The sequence below is a fragment of the Coregonus clupeaformis genome, chromosome 27 (genome assembly GCF_020615455.1).
Source record: "Coregonus clupeaformis isolate EN_2021a chromosome 27, ASM2061545v1, whole genome shotgun sequence".
Classification (NCBI taxonomy): domain Eukaryota; kingdom Metazoa; phylum Chordata; class Actinopteri; order Salmoniformes; family Salmonidae; genus Coregonus; species Coregonus clupeaformis.
In genome coordinates, this window is record NC_059218.1 from 15,958,015 (window position 1) to 15,980,537 (window position 22,523).

A 22,523-nucleotide genomic window follows, 5' to 3' on the forward strand; every position below is an offset into this window, starting at 1 on the left:
AAGGTGATGCCAAAGAAAAATGTCCATCCTGGATGGACAATATGTTTTATTCCAATATATTCTATTAAATTCTAATTACAATGTAGGGGAGAGTGGGGTAAGTTGAGCCAGATGGGTAAGTAGAGCCACCCTTGTTTCTAGGAAACTATACACAAAATGAATCATTTGACCAAATATTTAGGAAGAGGTCATAATTTCATGGAGTCTGTGAAGGAAGAAACCACATGGAAAAAGTGGTAAACAAGTAAGGTCCACATTTTTTGGGATTTATTGTGTTAGAGGTTTCATGATGCTTTTATCTAAACCAAAGTAGATCATTTAAAGATTGTTTTATACATCAGTTGGCATTCTATAAGCTTCAATATGAGCTCCTAAAAGTGCATCCTTGTAGCTGTGTTGGCTAATATAGTAAAAATGTTTGCCTTGGGGTAAGTTCAGCCAATGGCCATGGGTTAAGTTGAGCCAATGGTTGAGCTAATGGCAAGTTGAGCAAATTGAAGTGTTTTCTTCCCAGGCGTAATGTAAGGCAGCCTCCTTGAAGGAAAGTACAACGTGTGTGTTAGGTGTTAAGCCTGTAAAAGGATGCTTAAGATGCTTAAAATGCTTACAAGACAAAAAGCCATTGCGATTGTGTTGAATTGTGTTTGGGAAATAAAGATAGACATGGTTTTAAAAAGGTAGTGGTAATATTTTCTTCAGTACAGAAATGTGTAGGCGGCTTAACTTACCCTGTCCCGCGGCTCAATTTACCCGGGGTAAGTTGTGCCAAGAGAACACATTTTTCAGTTTTTTGCTAGGGATACACAACATTCAGAAATACAGTGGGGGAAAAAAGTATTTAGTCAGCCACCAATTGTGCAAGTTCTCCCACTTAAAAAGATGAGAGAGGCCTGTAATTTTCATCATAGGTACACGTCAACTATGACAGACAAATTGAGATTTTTTTTTCCAGAAAATCACATTGTAGGATTTGTAATGAATTTATTTGCAAATTATGGTGGAAAATAAGTATTTGATCACCTACAAACAAGCAAGATTTCTGGCTCTCACAGACCTGTAACTTTTTCTTTAAGAGGCTCCTCTGTCCTCCATTCGTTACCTGTATTAATGGCACCTGTTTGAACTTGTTATCAGTATAAAAGACACCTGTCCACAACCTCAAACAGTCACACTCCAAACTCCACTATGGCCAAGACCAAAGAGCTGTCAAAGGACACCAGAAACAAAATTGTAGACCTGCACCAGGCTGGGAAGACTGAATCTGCAATAGGTAAGCAGCTTGGTTTGAAGAAATCTACTGTGGGAGCAATTATTAGGAAATGGAAGACATACAAGACCACTGATAATCTCCCTCGATCTGGGGCTCCACGCAAGATCTCACCCAGTGGGGTCAAAATGATCACAAGAACGGTGAGCAAAAATCCCAGAACCACACGGGGGGACCTAGTGAATGACCTGCAGAGAGCTGGGACCAAAGTAACAAAGCCTACCATCAATAACACACTAAGCCGCCAGGGACTCAAGTCCTGCAGTGCCAGACGTGTCCCCCTGCTTAAGCCAGTACATGTCCAGGCCCGTCTGAAGTTTGCTAGAGTGCATTTGGATGATCCATAAGAGGATTGGGAGAATGTCATATGGTCAGATGAAACCAAAATAGAACATTTTGGAAAAAACTCAACTCGTCGTGTTTGGAGGACAAAGAATGCTGAGTTGCATCCAAAGAACACCATACCTACTGTGAAGCATGGGGGTGGAAACATCATGCTTTGGGGCTGTTTTTCTGCAAAGGGACCAGGACGACTGATCCGTGTAAAGGAAAGAATGAATGGGGCCATGTATCGTGAGATTTTGAGTGAAAACCTCCTTCCATCAGCAAAGGCATTGAAGATGAAACGTGGCTGGGTCTTTCAGCATGACAATGATCCCAAACACACCGCCCGGGCAACGAAGGAGTGGCTTCGTAAGAAGCATTTCAAGGTCCTGGAGTGGCCTAGCCAGTCTCCAGATCTCAACCCCATAGAAAATCTTTGGAGGGAGTTGAAAGTCCGTGTTTCCCAGCGACAGCCCCAAAACATCACTGCACTAGAGGAGATCTGCATGGAGGAATGGGCCAAAATACCAGCAACAGTGTGTGAAAACCTTGTGAAGACTTACAGAAAACGTTTGACCTGTGTTATTGCCAACAAAGGGTATATAACAAAGTATTGAAAAACTTTTGTTATTGACCAAATACTTATTTTCCACCATAATTTGCAAATAAATTCATAAAAAATCCTACAATGTGATTTTCTGGATTTATTTTTCTCATTTTGTCTGTCATAGTTGACGTGTACCTATGATGAAAATTACAGGCCTCTCTCATCTTTTTAAGTGGGAGAACTTGCACAATTAGTGGCTGACTAAATGCTTTTTTCCCCCACTGTACCTATGAAAAAAATGACAGACCTCTACATGCTTTGTAAGTAGGAAAACCTGCAAAATCGGCAGTGTATCAAATACTTGATCTCCCCACTGTATATACTGAGATCATGTGACACTTAGATTGCACACAGGTGGACTTTATTTAACTAATTATGTGACTTCTGAAGGTAATTGGTTGCACCAGATCTTATTTAGGGGCTTCATAGCAAAGAGGGTGAATACATATGCATGCACCACTTTTCCGTTATTAATTTTTTAGAATTGTTTGAAACAAGTTCTTTTTTTCATTTCACTTCACCAACTTGGACTATTTTGTGTATGTCCATTACATGAAATCCAAATAAAAATCCATTTAAATTACAGGTTGAAATGCAACAAAATAGGAAAAACACCAAGGGGGATGAATACTTTTGCAAGGCACTGTATGTAGATATCTTTTTTTAGAAAGAATACTATATTTTAGGGATGTGCATCTTTCCCTTCCAAGATTATTCAATACCTATCTAGCAGGGTTGGGTTCAATTACAGTCAATTCCAGTACACTGAAATTCCAAATTCCAATTATTTGCAATGCTTTTTAATGAGGAACATTTGGAATTGGAATTTAGCTTACTTTCTGAATTGACTGGAATTGAAATTTAATTGACCCCTACCCTGGTATCTACATTAAATACAGTGCCTTGAGAAGGTATGCTTAACGCTTGACTTATTCCACATTTAGTTGTTTTACAGCCTGAATTCAAAATGGATTAAACATATTACCCCCTACACACAATACCCCATAATGACAAAGTGAAAAGTTTTTTGACATTTTAGCAAATTTATTTAAAATGAAATACAAAACTATCTAATTTACATAAGTATTCACACCCCTGAGTCAATAATTTGTAGAAGTACCTTTGGCAGTGATTACAACTGTGTGTCTTTCTGGGTAAGTCTCTAAGAGCTTTCCACACCTGGATTGTGCAACATTTGCTCATTATTCTTTTCAAAATTCCTCAAGCTCTGTCAAATTGGTTGTTGATCATCGCTAGACAACCATTTTCAGGTAGATTTTCATGTAGATGTAAGTTAAAACTATAACTCGGCCACTCAGGAACATTCACTGTTTTCTTGGTAAGCAACTCCAGTGTAGATTTGGCCTTGTGTTTTAGGTTATTGTCCTACTGAGAGGTAAATGAATCTCCCAGAGTCTGGTGGAAAGCAGACTGAACCAGGTTTTCCTCTAGGATTTTGCCTGTGCTTAGCTCTATTCCGTTTATTTTTTAACCTGAAAACAGATAGCTGTGTGCCTTTCCAAATCATGTCCAATCAATTGAATTTACCAGAGGTGAACTCCAATCAAGTTGTAGAAACATCTCAAGGATGATCAATGGAAACAGGATGCACCTGTTTTCGCGTCTCATAGCAAAGGGTCTGAATACTTATATAAATAAGGTATTTCAGTTTTGTATTTTTAATACATTTGCAAAAATGTTTAAAAACCTGTTTTCGCTTTGTCATTATGGGGTATTATGTGTAGGTTGATGAGGAAAAAAACGTCTTTAATCCATTTTAGAATAAGGCTGTAACGTAACAAAATGTGGGGAAGGGGTCTGAATACTTTCCGAATGCACTGTATGACAGACAGTTGTTGGTTGGAGCATGTCTCTGGGGCAGCTGAGCCGGAGGAGAGTTAATTAATCCTGCTATAGGAGTCATTGCGGCCAGCAGGTCAAACGAACAACTAAAATGAACAAGTCACTCAGAAAAACTAGTCAGTAAAAAGAGTTGTTCAAAAATAACGAATCGTTTGCGTACTGCACATCACTACATGCAGTGCGCCTCGCAAAAGTGATTCATTGTTATGAAATTATCAACTTTACCCTGTATATCTAAAAATGACCATATGCACTGATAGTTTAAAGCAAAACTACCAAAACTATTGCTGATGGTAAACCTGAACTATCTAAATCAAATCTATTGTAAGCCCCGTTCAGCATGTATAGCCAGATGAGAGTTGTGTCTCCGGTAGCTCACCTTTATTCCGGTAAAACACAATTTTCAACAGCGCATAAATAACAATAACCTAGAGAATTGCATAGGTTGTCACTCAAATAATAAAGGCTAACCCAATACATTTTATCATGTGAATGCTGAAGGTGCCACGCAGATGTGCAAGATCAGGAACAGGCCGCTTACCTCACGCGAAGCTGGGCACAGTGCCCAGTTTGACTAGGCTACTGATATTCCCTAGGGTTGTTTGGCAGGCAAAATGACTTGTCGATCATTGACTGTCAACACAGTTACATGCTTAGTTCGACACTGAAGATGCCACAAAGATGAGGTATTTTTCGGAAGGTAGAAAGAAAGTAATATGAGCAAAACATGTTAGTGAATCGGCGATTCGTAACGTTTGAATCGATTTTATGACCAATGCATGCTACATTTGGATCGGTTTGGGGTCCACAGACCGATGCAGTCATATCTTAAACATTTGAATCAAGGACCTATGCGTATCGGTGAATCGTTATATCCCTACTATATTTCCCTTGACGGAGTGATGCTGAATGTAAAAAATGGCTCAATTTAGCACTCATATACTAGAGCAGCTGTGTGTGTGTGTGTTTGTGGGTGTTTGTGGGTGGGTATGTTATGTGTGTGTGCTTGTGGGTGTTTGTGGGTGGGTATGTTATGTGTGTGTGTGTGTGTGTGTGCTTGTGGGTGTTTGTGGGTGGGTATGTTATGTGTGTGTGTGTGTGCTTGTGTGTAAGGGTTGGATGTGTGGAGAGTCCGTGCAAATAGCCTCTAAAGTGCAGATAGGCTCTAGGGTGCAAATAGTCACTAAGGTGCAGGTCTGTGCAGGGAGACAGCAAGGGTTAGCTGTTTAGCAGTCTGATGGCCTAGTGGTAGAAGCTGTCTCGGAGCCTGTTGTTCCAAGGCACCGCTGTGTCTCGGCAAACTTAATGATGGTGTTGGAGTCCACGCAGTCATGAGTGTACAGGGAGTACAGGAGGGGGCTGAGCACAAATACCTGGGGGGCCCCCGTGTTGAAAGTCAGTGTGGGGGAGGTGTTGTTGCCTACGCTCACCGCCTGGGGTCTGCGTGTCAGGAAGTCCAGGATCCAGTTGCAGAGAGAGGAGTTCAGACCCAGGGCCTTGAGCTTAGTGACGAGCTTGGAGGGGACTATGGTGTTGAAAGCTGAACTGTAGTCGATGAACCGCATTCTCACATAGGTATTCCTCTTGTCCAGGTGGGATCAAAGCACTTAATGATGATAGAAGTGAGTGCTACAGGGCGATAGTCATTTAGGCAGGTTACCTTTGTTTGCTTGGATACAGGGACAATAGAGCTCGCCAGCTTGTAGTCATAAAACCAGGAAATGAGTTACTTCTGGTTCGTTCCGCCATCCCTATGGGGAAAATGAATGGGGAAAGAATAGGGTTTTGGGATAAACGCAGGAAATAAGGTCTGAGGTTAACACAGGCTTAGGAGATCGTATACGTTTTGTTCTATGAAATAATATCAGTCAGTTAACATGTATTAATTTTGTTATTATATAAATGCTTCAAAATTCACAAAAAGTGCCGTTAGCTGATGAAGATTATCTCATTATCTCATAGAACAAAACATATAAGATCTCCTAAGCCTGTGTTTACTACAGACCTTATTTTCTGTGTTTATCCAAAAACCTACGAAAACACCATTCATTTCCCCATAGGTTTTGTCCAACGAACCATGGTGGAGTTAGTGCCTACAAAAAGACAGCATTACTATTTCTCTCTATGGTGGACATCTTGAAGCATGTGGGGATCACAGACTGGGACAGGGGGACACATATAAACAAGCTTGAGCTCACAAACACGCTTGTGCATACACACACAGACACAGACACACACATCACAAACTGGTTTAGTCAGTTTTGTCTGTGTCTTTGTGGTTCTTTCTCAGTTTGCAGAGAAGTTTGCAGAGTTTAAAGAGGCAGCTCGGTTAGCCAAGGAGAAATCCCAGGAGAAGATGGAACTCACCAGCACCCCCTCTCAGGTAATCCCAACAACACATACACCTAATCCTAACCCCAACCTCAGAAGGGGTAGTTTACCTACTTACTCACCTTGATTTAAAAAAATGTCCTCACATTTAATGTAGTCTTTGGACTAGGAAGACTGCAAAACACCTGTTGTTTTTGTATAACCCTTCCCTTACATTATTTTTTTAAAACCAGAAAACAATGGGAGTGAATGGACCTCCAAGTGATTTAAGTATCATAGGAAGTGATTGGAAACACTACCCTGCAAAAGCGTAAAGTCCCTTGGATGAGACATTAAACTGATTCCTAATGGGAGTGTCCGTGGTCACTACTCCCATGGCAAGAGTAGTGTGTTAACTCCAGTTTCCTGGCTAAACTCCCAACCTGGCCACCTAACCACCCCCAGCTTTCAATTGGCTCATTCAATCCATCTCTTCTCCCCTGCAACTCTTCCCCAGGTTGCTGCAGTAAAAAAGAATGTGCTCCCAGTACTTCCCAAAGTACCTCCCAAAGTACCTGTAAGAAAGAAGGTAAAATGGAATCAAAATCATTGTCATCTGACCCCAGTCTCAATAACCCTCCTGCTTCGACTCCTACCCCAGTCCAGCGTTGACGTCTCACTACCACCCAACGCCAGGCTAACACACTCCAGCCCACCCCTTCAGGGTCTCCCCAGAATGTTGCCACTGCTGTATCTTAGAAAAATTGATGGAAATTACACATTTTTTATCCACTATACAGTATGTACAGTATATATTTAACCCAGAATTGAACAAGGTGATGAATGGCACTGTTCCACTCTTTGGGGAGAACCCTGCCCTCCATCGTGGATTAACAACTCCTCTCTCTCTCTCCCATCCTAATATCAGATTAACACCCAGATTAATTAACCCCTTCTCAGTATCAGATTAACTCTCCTATCTCCCAATGTCAGATATTTATGCTCCCATAAAGTGATGTTTCTTTTTTCAAGTGAGAAAATGACAGGCTCACTTAAAAACACATAGGCCTACTCACTTGAGAAAAACTAAAACTCACTTGAAAAAACTAAAAATTAAACATCACTTTCTGTGGAGTATAAATCATTTTGCAGGTATTCTCTCCACATTACATCAGTATTTTCTTTACCCAGCACCTGAGAACATACAAAAACTGTTTATGGGTATTTCTGTTCCTTTAACCTTCTTGTTTACATCATGTCAGGAGTCAGCCACTGGCGACCTGCAGTCACCTTTGACCCCGGAGAGCATCAACGGCACTGATGACGAGAGGGGCACCACCCCCGAAACGCCGCAGTACCTCCCTGAGCCCCGTGCCGAGCCTTCCCAGAACCAACTGCCCTTCTCTCACAGGTAAGACCCAGGCTCTAAAAGCAGGGGCAGGAGTATGGTGCCAAGCCCAAAGAGAGTGCACCTTAGTGGGAAAGGCATGGTCGGTCAGTGGGTGAAGGCTGAAGAAATGAACACATTCAGTTCTCTTTGGAAATGTTAAGATCATACCAATTTAAAAAAAAAAAACGGTCTTCCAATTCCCTCATTTAAAACTCCCTAATTTTCCTCTGTTACAAGCTGAACAGACGCAGTACTCCACGGTGCTGATGAACATGAAGTTGAACATGTATAATTTGTACATTGCTGCTGGAATGGTTTAGTATTCTACCCAAGAGTCAAATGATAGCATTGTTATTCTTCAGGAAGACAATTATTATGTTTTATCAGAGATGGAGTGTTGATCTTGTGGTCTTGGTCTTAAGACCACTCAAGACTACAAAAAAGCAGTCTTGGTCTTGTCATGGTCTAAATACTCTGGATCTTGGTCTCAGCTCATGGTCACCGAAACAGTTCTGAAGTTTATGCCTGTCTGCCTGTCTGTCTGCCTGTCTGTCTGTCTGTCTGTCTGTCTGTCTGTCTGTCTCTGTCTGTCTCCAGTTCGTCCAGTATAAACAAGCACTGGGAGGCCGAGCTGGCAGCCCTGAAGGGCAACAATGCCAAGCTGACAGCAGCTCTGCTGGAGTCCACAGCCAACGTCAAACAGTGGAAACAACAACTGGCTGCTTACCAGGAGGAGGCTGAGAGACTACATAAACGCGTAAGACTGACTAACTTTATAAAGGCGTAATAGAGAGAGAATACACAAATTGGTAAGATAAATAAACTATACAAACTAGTAAGATAGGCTACACAAATGGGTAAGACTGAGTTTATAAACGGGTAAGAGAGCAGACCTGGTTTCAAATACCTGTGTATTTGATTATCTGTTATTTAAATATTATTTTCTGTGTTTTTGAGTTTTTTCAAATAATGTGGCCCGAATCAACTACTTCTATTGGAACTTTTTGAAAGTATTTTCAAATACTTATTTCAAATACTATTTTCAAATACCTCAGTTAAATGCATGCAAGTGTTTTTGAGTCAGTGTATTTGAGTATTTGCAAATACATGCCAATACTTTCCAAGTGTATTTTCAAATACATTCCAATATTGAACTACTTGTCTTTTCAAATAAAAAAATATTGGAATACTTACTTCGAAATGTATGTGAAAGTAATTGAGATATTTGAAATAGTATTTGAACCCAGGTCTGTAATAGAGAGAGGCTACACAAACAGATCATAATGGTTACACAAAGAACACAGTATGATTACCCACACTGTGTATGTCCTCAGGTGACAGAGCTGGAGTGTGTGAGTGGTCAGATGACAGTCATCAAATCCCAGAAGACTGAGCTCAACCAGACAATAGAAGAACTGGAGTCAGCATTAAAGTCCAAGGAGGAGGTAAGGAGTGTGTGCGCGAATGTGCGTGTGGCATGTAAACTGCATTTATGAGGGAGAAAGCATACATGTGAGCCCTGTGTCTTTGAGCCACTCCAGTATCCCTGCACATTGTAAATGTGGTACTGGCACTGACCCTGTATATAGCTTACATTCTCCTGTTTTCTTTTCTTATCTCTTATTTCTTATTTCTCCAACTATTTTGATATTGAATACTGCACTGTTGGGAAGGGCTTGCAAGGTAAGCATTTCACTGTACTTGTGCATGTGACAAATAAAACGTGAAACTTGTAAATGTATTTTTTTCCTCCCTGCAGGAACTAGAGAGGCTGAAAGAGGAAGTGGAGAGTGCCAATGAGTTCCAGACTCAGAAGGAATCACTAACACAGACACTACAGGCGAGACTTATGAAAAATACTGTTCTTCACTGTACTGTACTGTTCTGCACACCGCACTGGGCCTTACATACATACCTTTTCTCTTTCAGTCAGTCAACTTCGGTACAACATAATATGGGGCAGTCGCACTCTCGTGACTTTGGTTGAAGGATCTAAAATCACACCTGACAAGGCCAATGAAATCTGCGCCTCGCTGGAAGCCCCGCCTTCCACAGGTGATAAGTGTGAGGCTCAGATTCATTCCTTCAATTATTCCGCTCTTCACCTGGAACGATTCACGCTACTAAAACAAACATTTGGAACACAAGACTGTCTTACGTTGCACTAACTAAACTGTCCCTTAGCGGTAGAGCGTGCTCACCCCCTGGATAGTGATGGGAGAAAACATGTATACAGTTACATATCGGGAAATTATTTTTGATGATATATCGTATCGTTTTGACAATATTGCAATATAGTTTTTGTGCTAGTTGGCTGTACCTACACAAAAACTTAAGCATTTTTCCTTCGTAGCTTTTTTTCCATCTTCTTTTTAAATGGGAAACCAGTTTGTTTTAGCACTTTTATTTCTATGACTGATCAAAAAACAAATATCATGGCTCTCTCTTGTCTCTCTGCAGCAGACATACAGTACCTTCAGAAAGTATTCATAGGCTTTGACTTGCACTGTATTTTCAAGTAGATTTAACTCAAAACTACCACTCGGCCACCGAGGAACATTCACCGTCTTCTTGGTAAGCAACTCCAATGTTGATTTGGCCATGTGTTTTAGGTTATTGTCCTGCTGAACGGTGAATTCATCTCCCACTGTCTGGTGGAAAGCAGACTGAACCAGGTTTTCCTCTATGATTTTGCCTATGCTTAGCTCCATTCCGTTTCTTTATGATCCTGAAAATCTCCCCAATCCTTAACGATTACAAGCATACCCATAACATGATTCAGCTACCACTATGCTTGAAAAGATGGAGAGTGGTACTCAGTAATGTGTTGTATTGGATTTGCCCCAAACAGAACACATTGTATTCAGGAGAAAAAGTAAATTGCTTTGCCACATTTTTTGCAGTATTACTTTAGTGCCTTGTTGCAAACAGGATACATGTTTTGGAATATTTGTATTCTGTACAGGCTTCCTTCTTTTCACTCTATCAATTAGGTTAGTATTGTGGAGTAACTACAATGTTGTTCATTCATCCTCAGTTTTCTCCTATCACAGCCATTCAACTCTATAACTGTTTTAAAGTCACCATTGGTCTCATGGTGAAATCCCTGAGCGGTTTCCTTCCTCTCAGCTGAGTTAGGAAGGACGCCTGTATCTTTGTATTGACTGGGTGTATTGATACACCATCCAAAGTGTAATTAATAACTTCAAAGGGATATTCAATGTCTTTTTCTAGCAATAGATGCCCTTCTTTGCGAGGCATTGGAAAACCTCCCTGGTCTTTGTGGTTGAATCTGTGTTTGAAATTCACTGCTCGACTGAGGGACCTTACAGATAATTTTGTGTGTGGGGTACAGAGAAAAATCATGTTAAACACTATTATTGCACACAGAATGAGTCCATGCAACTTATCATGTAATTGTTAAGCACATTTCTACTCCTGAACTTATTTAGGCTTGCAATAACAAAGGGGTTAAATACTTATTGACTCAAGACATTTAAGCTTTTCATTTTTAATTAATTTGTAAAAATGTCTAAAAACATAATTCCACTTTTACATTATGGGGTATTGTGTGTAGGTCAGTGACACAAAATCTCAATTTAATCCATTTTAAATTCAGGCTGTAACACAACAAAATGTGGAAAAAGTCAAGGGGTGTGAATACTTTCTGAAGGCACTGTATGGTGAGCAATATGTTTGGATCATTGAATCTCAATAAAATCACAATATCGAATCCCAATACATATAGAATCGTGAGAATCACAATACATATCGTATCGGCACCTAAGTATCATGATAATATCGTATCGTGAGGTCCCTGGCAATTCCCTGCCCTACCCCTGGACGTTGTGTGCTGAAGTTTGTATGGTTCTTATAAGTGTCCTAATCATGAACAATTAGTTATTCTTCGGATTGCTTGGCCTGGCTAAAGCAATAAGTAAGATGGCTAACGTGACTGAAACGACGAAGGCTGACAAGCTGGGTTCGGGTTCGAGACCATGCCCCAAATTAATTAAAAGATACTCACGTTTGTTGTCTTGTATGTCTCGGCTCGGTGCACACTCTGGCTGCCCTCGTGCGAGACTATGGGACGGTTGGCACTATTCCCCTACAAGTCCGCGGCACAGGTTCTATAGACAATAGTGTAGCATTCTTTAGGGGTCTTCGTGTTTCCGATAGGGACTTCCTCTCCTGGGTGCCCATACCTTGGCTGAGTCTGAGTTGCGGGACGTAGAGATGGATTTGGTCGATAGTCGGGTCGAATGGCTCCTGTGCGCTTTGTCGGCAGTTACGGGAGGCTACTCGAAGTGAGAGGGCGACCAGGTTGATTAAGCACTGATTGCCTCTTCCCAGAAGGGTCCAACCTCGGTGATCCGGTTCTATGTAGACTTTCGTGACCAGGTTAGCTAACGAGCGCTGCATAGCATGCTAGCCAGATTAGCTAACTTGCTGAGATGCGCTAGCTATTCCGGCTACCTAACGGTGGAATTGCTTGGGTAGCTCTCTTGTTTAGTATACATAGTTATTCTAAACGGAACCGTGCTGCAGTCAAAGAGGCTAGCTAGCCTAGCTTAGACTAGAAGCTTCATGGCTAACTTCAGCTAGCATGCATGACTTCAGGTGAATTAAGCTTACAAGCGTTCCCCCGGCGGTATCGCAACCCCATTCCTATTTCCAATTCCTGGAGTGGAGGAAGTGGGGCTTGTGGGCATCTCTGATGAGGAAGCAGCATCCGAGCACTTTTAGTACAGGTCTGAGCAACCGGTATGTCCCCCCACAAAACATTACTATGAAGTCAGTGCCCCCACGCTTGGTTACGGCCAAACGGGGTGCTACGTCAGCCGTTGCCTGAGCCCTCTGTGTCCAAAAGGGGCCGGGCTTCATCCAGGCTATTCAGTCTCACGGAAGCACAACTTAGTTTGGAAGCTTGTCCCTGTTTAACACAGATTCAACCACAAAGACCAGGGAGGATTTCCAATGCCTCGCAAAGAAGGGCACCTATTGGTAGAAATTTAAAAAAGCAGACATTGAATATCCCTTTGAGCATTGTGAAGTTATTAATTACACTTGGATTGTGTATCAATACACCCAGTCAATACAAAGATACAGGCGTCCTTCTTAACTCAGTTGCCGGAGAGGAAGAAAACCGCTCAGGGATTTCACCATGAGGCCAATAGTGACTTTAAAACATTTACAGAGCTTATTGGCTGTGATAGGAGAAAACTGAGGATGGATCAACAACATTGTATTTACTCCACAATACTAACCTAATTGATAGAGGGAAAAGAAGGAAGCCTGTACAGAATAAAAATATTCTAAAACATACATCCTGTTTGCAACAAGGCACTAAAGTAATAACTTTTTGTCTTGAATACAAAGTGTTATGTTTGGGGCAAATCCAATACAACACATTACTGAGTACCACTCTCCATATTTTTAAGCATAGTGGTGGCTGCATCATGTTATGGGTATGCTTGTAATCGTTAAGGACTGGCAAAATCCTAGAGGAAAACCTGGTTCAGTTTGCTTTCCACCAGACACTGGGAGATGAATAACCTAAAAAACAAGACCAAATTCAAACTGGAGTTGCTTACCAAGAGAAGAGTGAATGTGGCCGAGTTACAGTTTTGACTTAAATCTACTTGAAAATCTATGGCAAGACCTGAAAATGGTTGGTTAGCAATGATCAACAACCAATTTGACAGAGCTTGAATAATTTTGAAAAGAGTAATGGACAAATGTTGCACAATCCAGGTGTGGGAAGCTCATAGAAACGTACTAAGAAAGATTCACAGCTGTAATTGCTGCCAAAGGTTCTTCTACAAAGTATCGACTCAGGGGTGTCAATACTTATGTAAATGAGTGTCAATAAATTTGCAAACATTTCGAAACACGTTTTCACTTTGTCATTATGGTGTATTGTGTGTATATGGGTGAGAAGAAAATATATTTAATCCATTTTTAATTCTGGTTGTAACACAACAAAATGTGGAATAAGTCAAGCGTTATTAATACTTTCTGAAGGCACTGTATATCGACCTCCCCAGGGTGACAGTAATAAGTTAGTGGATTTACTCTCTGTCCACAAGGGGGCACACCTCCCCCAAAAGTGGCTCATTGCTCACTTGTCCCTATGAGGTGCTTAGTGATACAGGTTATGGGTTCTATAAGTGGTTTCATTCCTGGGAATTAGATTCAATTACGAATCGCCCCTGTCTGTTACCACAGAAGGGGCCCGTTTTTCAAAGCTGTCTGTCCCTTTTCCAGCTGAGTTACAAGGTGCTGTGGCACCGGTACCTATGGCTGGTGGGTATGATAACCTTCATGGTAGAGGTTTTCCTTGGTCTATTTTTAATGCGTGCGGTCCAGCGCTGGGTGCCAGCCGGTTACCGGCTAAACCGAGTCAGGCTTGTTGTGACAGAAGTACCCCCAAGAGGCGCCGCCAATCGGGGTATGTCACTGATTGCCAGAGCCCGGGAACGCAGACTGGACCGGGCTACAGGCAAACCTTGACGCAAAAACACAGTTGTGTCAACCCAAAGTTCCACAGTGTTCACGGGTACCAAAAGTGTTGTGTCTCCAACATGTGAGTTCAATGAAAAGTGTCCCTTCTCCATGTTCAGACACACGGTGGTCGAAACGGAAAAATAACCAATCTCTCACAGTCCACAAGATGGCGTCCCGCCCCTTCAGATGGCACTTGACGGGAGGCTCGCTGTCTGCTCCGACCAATGGCGAGCATGCACAGTGTTGCTCTGGATCATGCGAACAGTGATGTCGGGTTAAAGGCTACAATTTGTTGCGCGCACCCCACGCTTCTGCTGCATCATCGGGTCGACTGTTCCCAAGGCCTCAGTGGCCGTTTTGAGGGAGGCAATATCCTCCCCTCTCCAGATGCAGGCAATCCGAGTGGTTTCTATGTCGGATCCAGGACGGCAGGTACAGACGGTATTTCCTATTTCCGAAAAGGGGTTGGGACTTCCCAGCTAACAACAAACGTTCCCACAACTTTAGAGAACGTTCCCTTTAGGTCTCATTATGTCATTAACTAACATTTTCATAGGAATGTGTCTGTGATGTGCAAGAAATGTTTCCAAGAGACCATTCCCTTAATGTCCAATAGAACTTACCCAGAACGTGGTTATCATGTTCTCAGAACTTAAGACATGAATGTTCTAGACACGTTCCATGGAAACGTTGCTAGAACGTTGTCCAGTTTTCTGTGGGTTAGGAGAATATTCCATCAATGTCCCACCAAACATACACAGAACATGGTTGCCATGGTCTCAGAACATAAGCTATTAATGTTCTAGACACGTTGGAATATTCTCCTAACCCTCAGAAAACTTGACACATGAATGTTCTTGCAACGTTCCCATGAAATGTGTCTAGAACATTAATATGTAATGTTCTGAGAACATGGCAATCATGTTCTGTGTATACTGTTCACTGAAGGAGGGAAACGAGGTACAACACGTGTTTGGCCCCGCTCCGCCCGTTCCTGTGCAGTATTCAATTGACGGAATGAATCCGAGCCTGACACTTATCACCTGTGGAAGGCGGGGCTTCCAGCAAGGTGCAGATTTCATTGGCCTTGTCAGGCGTGATTTTTAGATCCTTCAACCGAAGTCGCGAGAGTGCAACACCCCATAGTATGTTGTACCTAATTTCCCTCCTTCAGGGAACAGTAGTTATAACAGTAGTGGTCCTCTGTAGCTCAGCTGGTAGAGCACGGCGCTTGTAACGCCAAGGTAGTGGGTTCGATCCCCGGGACCACCCATACACAAAAATGTATGCACGCATGACTGTAAGTCGCTTTGGATAAAAGCGTCTGCTAAATGGCATATTATTTATTTTATTTATTTATTATAATCATAATGTTATGTTTTCACTGTAATGAGTGGGTGTCAGTTTGTGTGTGTGTGTGTGTGTTATGAATGTGTGTGTGCACATGTTAACATCTCCCCCCTCCCCCAATCCCAGGAGACGGAGGAGAGGAACCTGACGTTGGAGGCTCAGCTGGTGGAGTTGGAGCAGCGTCTGGAGGGCAGTCAGCTGGAGAGAGAGGCCTTCAGGAAGAGTCTGCGCACCCTGCTAGAGCTGCTGGACGGGAAGATCTTTGAGCTGACAGAGCTCAGAGACAGCCTGGCTAGACTCATCGAGGGCAGCAGCAGCTAGAGGAGAGGAGTGCTACTACAGAGCCCCCTGGTGGAGCTTCACTATTCCTACACCATCACCACCATTATAACAACACAGTGACGGGAGAATATTGCTAGTCAGTGCACAAAGGCACTGTACGAAAATATTCACACTGTTATTAGTACACACACAGTCATTATTCTGCACTCTACTGAAAACATGCACATTAATAGTAAATAGATAGACTTGCTCGCTTGGATTTAGTTTTGGCTAATGTTCACTACATGTGCATATTGCTGGTACACCTGTATACTGAATGCACATACACTCACACTCACTTCACAGAGGTCCTGTTGAGGCTATACTTACACCCTGCCTTCCATCTCTTCTCCTCCCTCCCTTTGGAATGTTATTTACTCTCTGACTACAAACTGCTCAAATATCTACAGTGCATTCGGAAAGTATTTAGACTCCTTGACTTTTTCCACATTTTGTTACATTACAGCCTTATTCTAAAATGGATTGTTGTTTTTTCCCCTCATCAATCTACACACAATACCCCATAATGACAAAGCAAAAACAGGTTTTTAGAAATGTTTGCAAATTTATTAAAAAGAAACAACTGAAATATCACATTTACATAAGTATTCAGACCCTTTACTCAGTATTTTTTGAAGCACCTTTGGTAGCGATTACAGCCTCGATTCTTCTTGGGTATGAAGCTACAAGCTTGGCACACCTGTATTTGGGGAGTTTCTCCCATTCTTCTCTGTAGATCCTTTCATGTTCTGTCAGGTTGGATGGGGAGCGCCGCTGCACAGCTATTTTCAGGTGTCTCCAGAGATGTTCAACCAGAGACTTGTCCTGAAGCCACTCCTGCGTTGTCTTGGCTGTGTACTTAGGGTCGTTGTCCTGTTGGAAGATGAACCTTCGCCCCAGTCTGAGGTCCTGAGCGCTCTGGAGCAGGTTTTCATTAAGGACTCTGTACTTTGCTCTGTTCATCTTTCCTTCGATCCTGACTAGTCTCCCAGTCTCTGCCGCTGAAAAACATCCCCACAGCATGATGCTGTCACCACCATGCTTCACCGTAGGGATGGTGCAAGGTTTCTTCCAGACGTGACGCTTGGCATTCAGGCCAAAGAGTTCAATCTTGGTTTCATCAGACCAGAGAATCTGGTTTCTCATGGTCTGAGAGTCCTTTAGGTGCCTTTTGGCAAACTCCAAGTGGGCTGTCATGTGCCTTTTACTGAGGAGTGGCTTCCGTCTAGCCACTATACCATAAAGGCCTGATTGGTGGAGTTCTACAGAGATGGTTGTCTTTCTGGAAGGTTCTCCCATCTCCACAGAGGAACTGTCAGAGTGACCATCGGGTTCTCCCTGACCAAGGACCTTCTTCCCTGATTGCTCAGTTTGGCTGGGCGGCTAGCTCTTGGAAGAGTCTTGGTGGTTCCAAACTTCTTCCATTTAAGAATGATGGAGGCCACTGTGTTCTTGGGGACCTTCAATGCTGCAGACATTTTTTGGTACCCTTCCCCAGATCTGTGCCTCAATACAATCCTGTCTCGGAGCTCTACGGACAATTCCTTTTGACCTCATGGCTTGGTTTTTGCTCTGACATGCTCTGTCAACTGTGGGTCCTTATATAGACAGGTGTGTGCCTTTCCAAATCATATCCAATCAATTGAATTTACCACAGGTGGACTCCAATCAAGTTGTAGAAACATCTCAAGGATTGTCAATGGAAAGAGGATGCACCTGAGCTCAATTTTGAGTCTCATAGCAAAGGATCTAAATACGTATGTAAATTCTGTTTTATATTTTTAATACATTTGCAAAAAGTTCTAAACCTGTTTTTGTCTGTAATGCTGTAACGTAACAAAATGTGGAAAAAGTCAAGGGGTCTGAATACTTTCGGAATGCACTGTATTTTCAGCTTTTTTGCCAAGTCTGGCTAGCATTCCATAGGAGAGGACGTTGAATATGGTGGGTTATTTTGCTTTGGATTTTTCTTCCATCACAGACTTTTAACAGGAAAAAGGAAGCACTCATTTTCTACATTTATTTGGTGCAAAGTTCAGTTCAGTCATCCAGAGTCGCTGGTGGATGTTTTGCTTATTGTTATTGTTTACTCTTCGCTGTCATCCGCCACACATTCAGGTCTGTTTTCTAACTATTCTACATCTACACGTTACTTCTTCTATTATTACTACAGTACTATTATTGCTCTGATTACTATGGAGATATCAATGTCAGCCAAAAGGACAGTCAGATCAGATCAGATGTGGTCATGGAAATAGAGATAGTCAGACTCTCACTGGTCTGTACAGCGTTTCACTGGACTCAATGGCCGTTCGCTCTGAGGTCCCATCTAACACTGGACTAGGACTAAGGGTCAGAGGTCAGACAGATGACCTCCCAGTGACTTTGTTATCAAATGCTCCCAACGTCCTCCCTCCTATCACAATGTTACCATGGAGATTGAAGAAGAATCTGGCATCTTGTCCCAGATTGAGAACAGATCTTGGACAACCTTCTATACTAAATGAGCAATACAAAGAGGGAGCATCAAGAAGAAAAATAAACATGTTTAAGTCTCACTTTCAGGTATTTTCCTCTTCTTCTGGGAAATGTAAGGAGAGACAAGGCAGAAACAACGCCACTCTAAGCCCAGAAGCTGGGATTTGGGTCAGCAGTGACTACAAAAGTCTTTCCTTTCTATAAACTTTTTTATTACAAATACTAATATAACAAATCTATAGTGCACTTGTGAAAATGGAATTGTATGTTTGGGTGAATTTTTTCTTTATTTTCCCTCCCCTTGTTTCTGTTGCGACTTGAAGTGCAATGATTGATTGGTTCATGATGTTTTCCCTTTATTTATTATTCCAGATATATTATAACCACAGATTTTAATGAGAATTGTATGAAACAAAGATGTTTGTCACTTATTTAATGTCTGGTAGGTGGGTATCAAGTTTTTTTTTTAGGTATAGAAAAAAAGACAGGCAATATGTTTGAACTATTTAAAAAGGAAATGGATTTATAGTCACTTGTGCATAGCAGGTGAGGTTTGCAGAGAGACTTTCCTTTTTGCCAAAATATGTTTTCCTGTACAGAATATAAATTTTGTTGATGTTGCCTTTGGTACAAAGATGCATCAATGGTAACTAACTCCGATACTTTTCTGGGGTTTACTATTGCCAAAACTCTGTGATAATGTATAAAAATTATAAAAAACAACTATATGTATACGTGAAGAACACTATTTAAAGGTCGACTTTGGGCACGAAAAACTGTCAGACTCCGCCCCTTTCTCAATTTTCAAACAGAAATGGGGTGTGCCTTTGGTGGTTCGTTGATGTGTCATGTGCACGGCGACCAATTTGTTTTTCGATGGAAGCGGTAGAGATTTGTAAGAAATGGCACTTCTGTAGCCAGATATCTTATTCATACAGTTATGTTTAGTTTTTAAGCATTGACCTGGTATGATGGTGCATTGATCAGTTATACAGTTTAAAGCCGTTATTTTTCAGTTTTTTTGCCCAACGTCGACCTTTAAGGGCTTATTGTTGGTTCTAGTATCTTTGGGAGACTTTAAATGGGGTTTCTGGGTTGGTTGGCTTTTATAGCGTTTCAATTATGATCTGTACTTCTACAGTTTGAAAGGGGAAAACGTTTGAGTAATAATTTTAAATGTTGATTATGCCACATGCTTAAACACAATTGTAATTTTCAGTTTATAGTAAAATAAAAACAATTTAAACAAATTAAGGGTTTTCACTCATCTGAATGTTGTTCTTGTTTTGTGTTTCTTTGGTTGTCTAATCTGTACATTCTTCTCTGTAGAGACCAGTTCAATTCCCATCCAGTCCTGTTGCTTGTATAAAATCACATCCACTTACTGCCTAAAAGGGGGCCATCTGGCTGTATTTTTATGAATTACTATTTGTGGTTGACCTCTAGGGGATGTGCTAGGTCCAACAAAAGGCTGGCTGGTTTGGCCAAACGCTGAGTTCTAATTGCTCTGTGATGCCAAGTCAAAGAACAGGACAGGAAGACATTTTGGTACTTAGTTTTATTTTGAAGGGAAAAAATATAACTGGGATATATATAAAGCAGTTAGGAATGCGATGACAGGAAAAGACAAGATTCAAATGCAAAAAGAACATCTTAAAAAGCACATTACATTTTGTGTGGTATTGCTTTATGAATCCTAACTCCATTTCTTAAAACAACGTTTTTACTAAATAAATACTTACGTTTTTAAGCATGCCAATGTATTTTCAGGATGTACACTTGATTACATTATAATACATATTTTTCAGTTTAATATAATAATATTGCACTTATCTAGTGACAGACTCATCTTCAAATCAGACCAGGCCAGCCACATGCATAAGGTCATACAAGTCAAAAGTTATAGGTCAAACTGTAGAGTTAGCTGAAGACAGAAATAAGAGTAGACTGCAAAAAAATGGAAATGAATAATACATATAAGATTTGGATTATACAAATCATGTATAACAAAGATATGTATAAAAGAAAATATACATAAATACCCCAAATACAATGATGAAAACGGACTATGAAAACCAGTGATTTCCCAAAAGACAGACAGGTTTTTACTGTATGTATGTATGTCTATAGAGAACATGATGAGACAGGACTAGGAGGGGGGCATCTCAATATAACTAAAATGACTGCCTCTAGACTCCTAAACTTCTCTCCATCTGCACTAAAAGATCTGGACAGTGGAAAGCTAATTCCTCAGAGTCATTCCACTATGTTGCTGTCACCTACCCACGGTTTATAGATCAGTACAGATGAAGGAGAGGAGACGAGGAGAGGAACCCACTTCAGACTACTGAGACGCAGTCAGAGATACAGTATGTGGACGCTGCAGAAAGTCACATGATTGGGTTTTGACCACTTGCCATAAAGACACAGCATGAAACATGAGCTCCATATGCTCAGTCCACTAACTCACTGAGGTTAGTTACCACACCACTGGTGGATTCAGTGAGGTAAACACACAGATAGAAATATGATGAATAGAGCTGACAGGATCCCTATTCTACATGACAGACAATCATATCAGCTCTGCACCATACATTTCTATCTGACAGTTTTTCAAGACCACTGAAGATGGTGCTGGAAAAATACAGTACTACAACCTTTGACCTGGCCAAACAACAATTTGAACAGCAGTTGTGAACTCTCAGTCCTTCAGTTCCTAACAGTACATCATTATTTCTTCATACTCAGTGCATGAATCATTACAGTAAACAGAGATTGTTCCTATAGTAATAGTTTCCGTTTTGACACAACTCTTAGATAAAAGACGGATAAAATAATCGAACCTAGATAAAAACGTGAAGCGACTCCAGGTACAATCGGTACTAGTGGCCTCACGTGGAAAATATATTGTAAAAACAAGGCAGAAAAAAAGAGAAAAGAAACACTCCTTTCTAAATAATAATGACCGTAAAAGCACACTTAAAAAAAAAAACACACTTCATGAGGGAAAATGAATATGGAATGAATGACACCTGTGTAGAGCTGGATACTTCGGCTGGCTGTAAGGGCACTGCTCTTACAGAGAACATCATCATGACTTCTCAACTTCAATACCAGTGGTGGCCAAGCTCACCCGTAGAGCGCCGTACAGTGTGGGTGCAAGCTTTTGTTCCAGCCAAGCAATAACACACCTTATTCTACAGGGGGTTGAATAAACACTGAAGAAAACACTAAATCCTGTCAAACGTAAAACAAACGCACCACAGCAACCTACAGCTTAACTCTCCAACTTCATAGTTCATTCTACATACGGGATCCCAGAACCCTAGCTCTCCAGTCGGTGCACTGACAAGGGGCCTCATTCCCCCACTTGGTACAAGACAATGAAGGAATCAAATGAAGGAAATGCATTTACATAGTGACTTCCATTACGAGGTTCTCAAAGTGCTTGACTTCGGAGAGAGCAGGAGGAGTCAGTCAGCACAGCATAGAAAACAAGGAGGTAAAGGCTAGTGGTCCATTTCAAAGATGAGAAGAAATAGTAAGAAATAGTTACTTCTGACCTATTTTCTGAAGAAAAAAACACCAGGAAACATCTCTACTCCGCTTTCTGGGTCTGTCAATGTGTAGCCAGAAATAGAAGATAGTAGTGGGCTGAGATTAAAGGTCAGAGTCCCAGTCGGTACAGGGCAGGCCCTTGTCCTCAAGACTCCGACTGGGTGTGTGTGGTGTGCGTGTTGTGTGTGTATCTAGTATCTAGTTCTCCCAGTCCGTGCAGGGCAGGCCTTCGTCCTCAGACTCCGACTCAGGCGAAGCCTCCTTGATGCGTCTCAAGGCTTCGTGGATGGAGCGGGTCAGAGCGTCGGCAGAGTGGGGGAACGAGCCCTTGGTGTGCCGCTGCTGGTCCGGCCGCGTCCGCACCTTCCTCAGCCGGACGCCCTGCCGGATCTGGGCCAGGATGTTGTTGCTCTCGTCATCGTCTGGGTCGGGGGCTAGGACCCGGAGCTCTGCCTTCCGCAGGTGGAAGCTGCCTCGCTTCAGGGAGTTCAGGACCTCGTCCATGGGGGAACTCGCTGTAGAGATGGGAGAATGGAACATGTCAGAGA

At 41.8% G+C, this 22,523-nt stretch overlaps 2 protein-coding genes across 3 annotated transcripts in view; one reads left to right on the plus strand and one right to left on the minus strand.

The window, feature by feature from the left end:
- Positions 1 to 16,412, plus strand: part of LOC121541553 (homer protein homolog 1-like) — a 65,729-nt gene extending 49,317 nt beyond the window's left edge. The window contains exons 4-10 of one of the 2 annotated variants that reach the window (XM_041850632.2): positions 6,352 to 6,444; positions 6,889 to 6,960; positions 7,634 to 7,782; positions 8,359 to 8,518; positions 9,096 to 9,206; positions 9,521 to 9,601; positions 15,745 to 16,412. In XM_041850632.2, the coding sequence (XP_041706566.1) occupies positions 6,352 to 6,444; positions 6,889 to 6,960; positions 7,634 to 7,782; positions 8,359 to 8,518; positions 9,096 to 9,206; positions 9,521 to 9,601; positions 15,745 to 15,939 (861 nt within the window). In that variant the 3' untranslated portion in view covers positions 15,940 to 16,412. The remainder of the gene's footprint in view (positions 1 to 6,351; positions 6,445 to 6,888; positions 6,961 to 7,633; positions 7,783 to 8,358; positions 8,519 to 9,095; positions 9,207 to 9,520; positions 9,602 to 15,744) is intronic. The other variant, XM_041850633.2, reaches the window with a different exon arrangement.
- A 3,544-nt stretch (positions 16,413 to 19,956) lies between these two features.
- The window catches only part of LOC121541554 (junction-mediating and -regulatory protein), a 48,763-nt gene continuing 46,196 nt past the window's right edge, over positions 19,957 to 22,523 (minus strand). Inside the window, exon 10 of the mRNA XM_041850634.2 lies at positions 19,957 to 22,490. Within this exon, the coding sequence (XP_041706568.2) occupies positions 22,174 to 22,490 (317 nt within the window). The 3' untranslated portion in view covers positions 19,957 to 22,173. The remainder of the gene's footprint in view (positions 22,491 to 22,523) is intronic.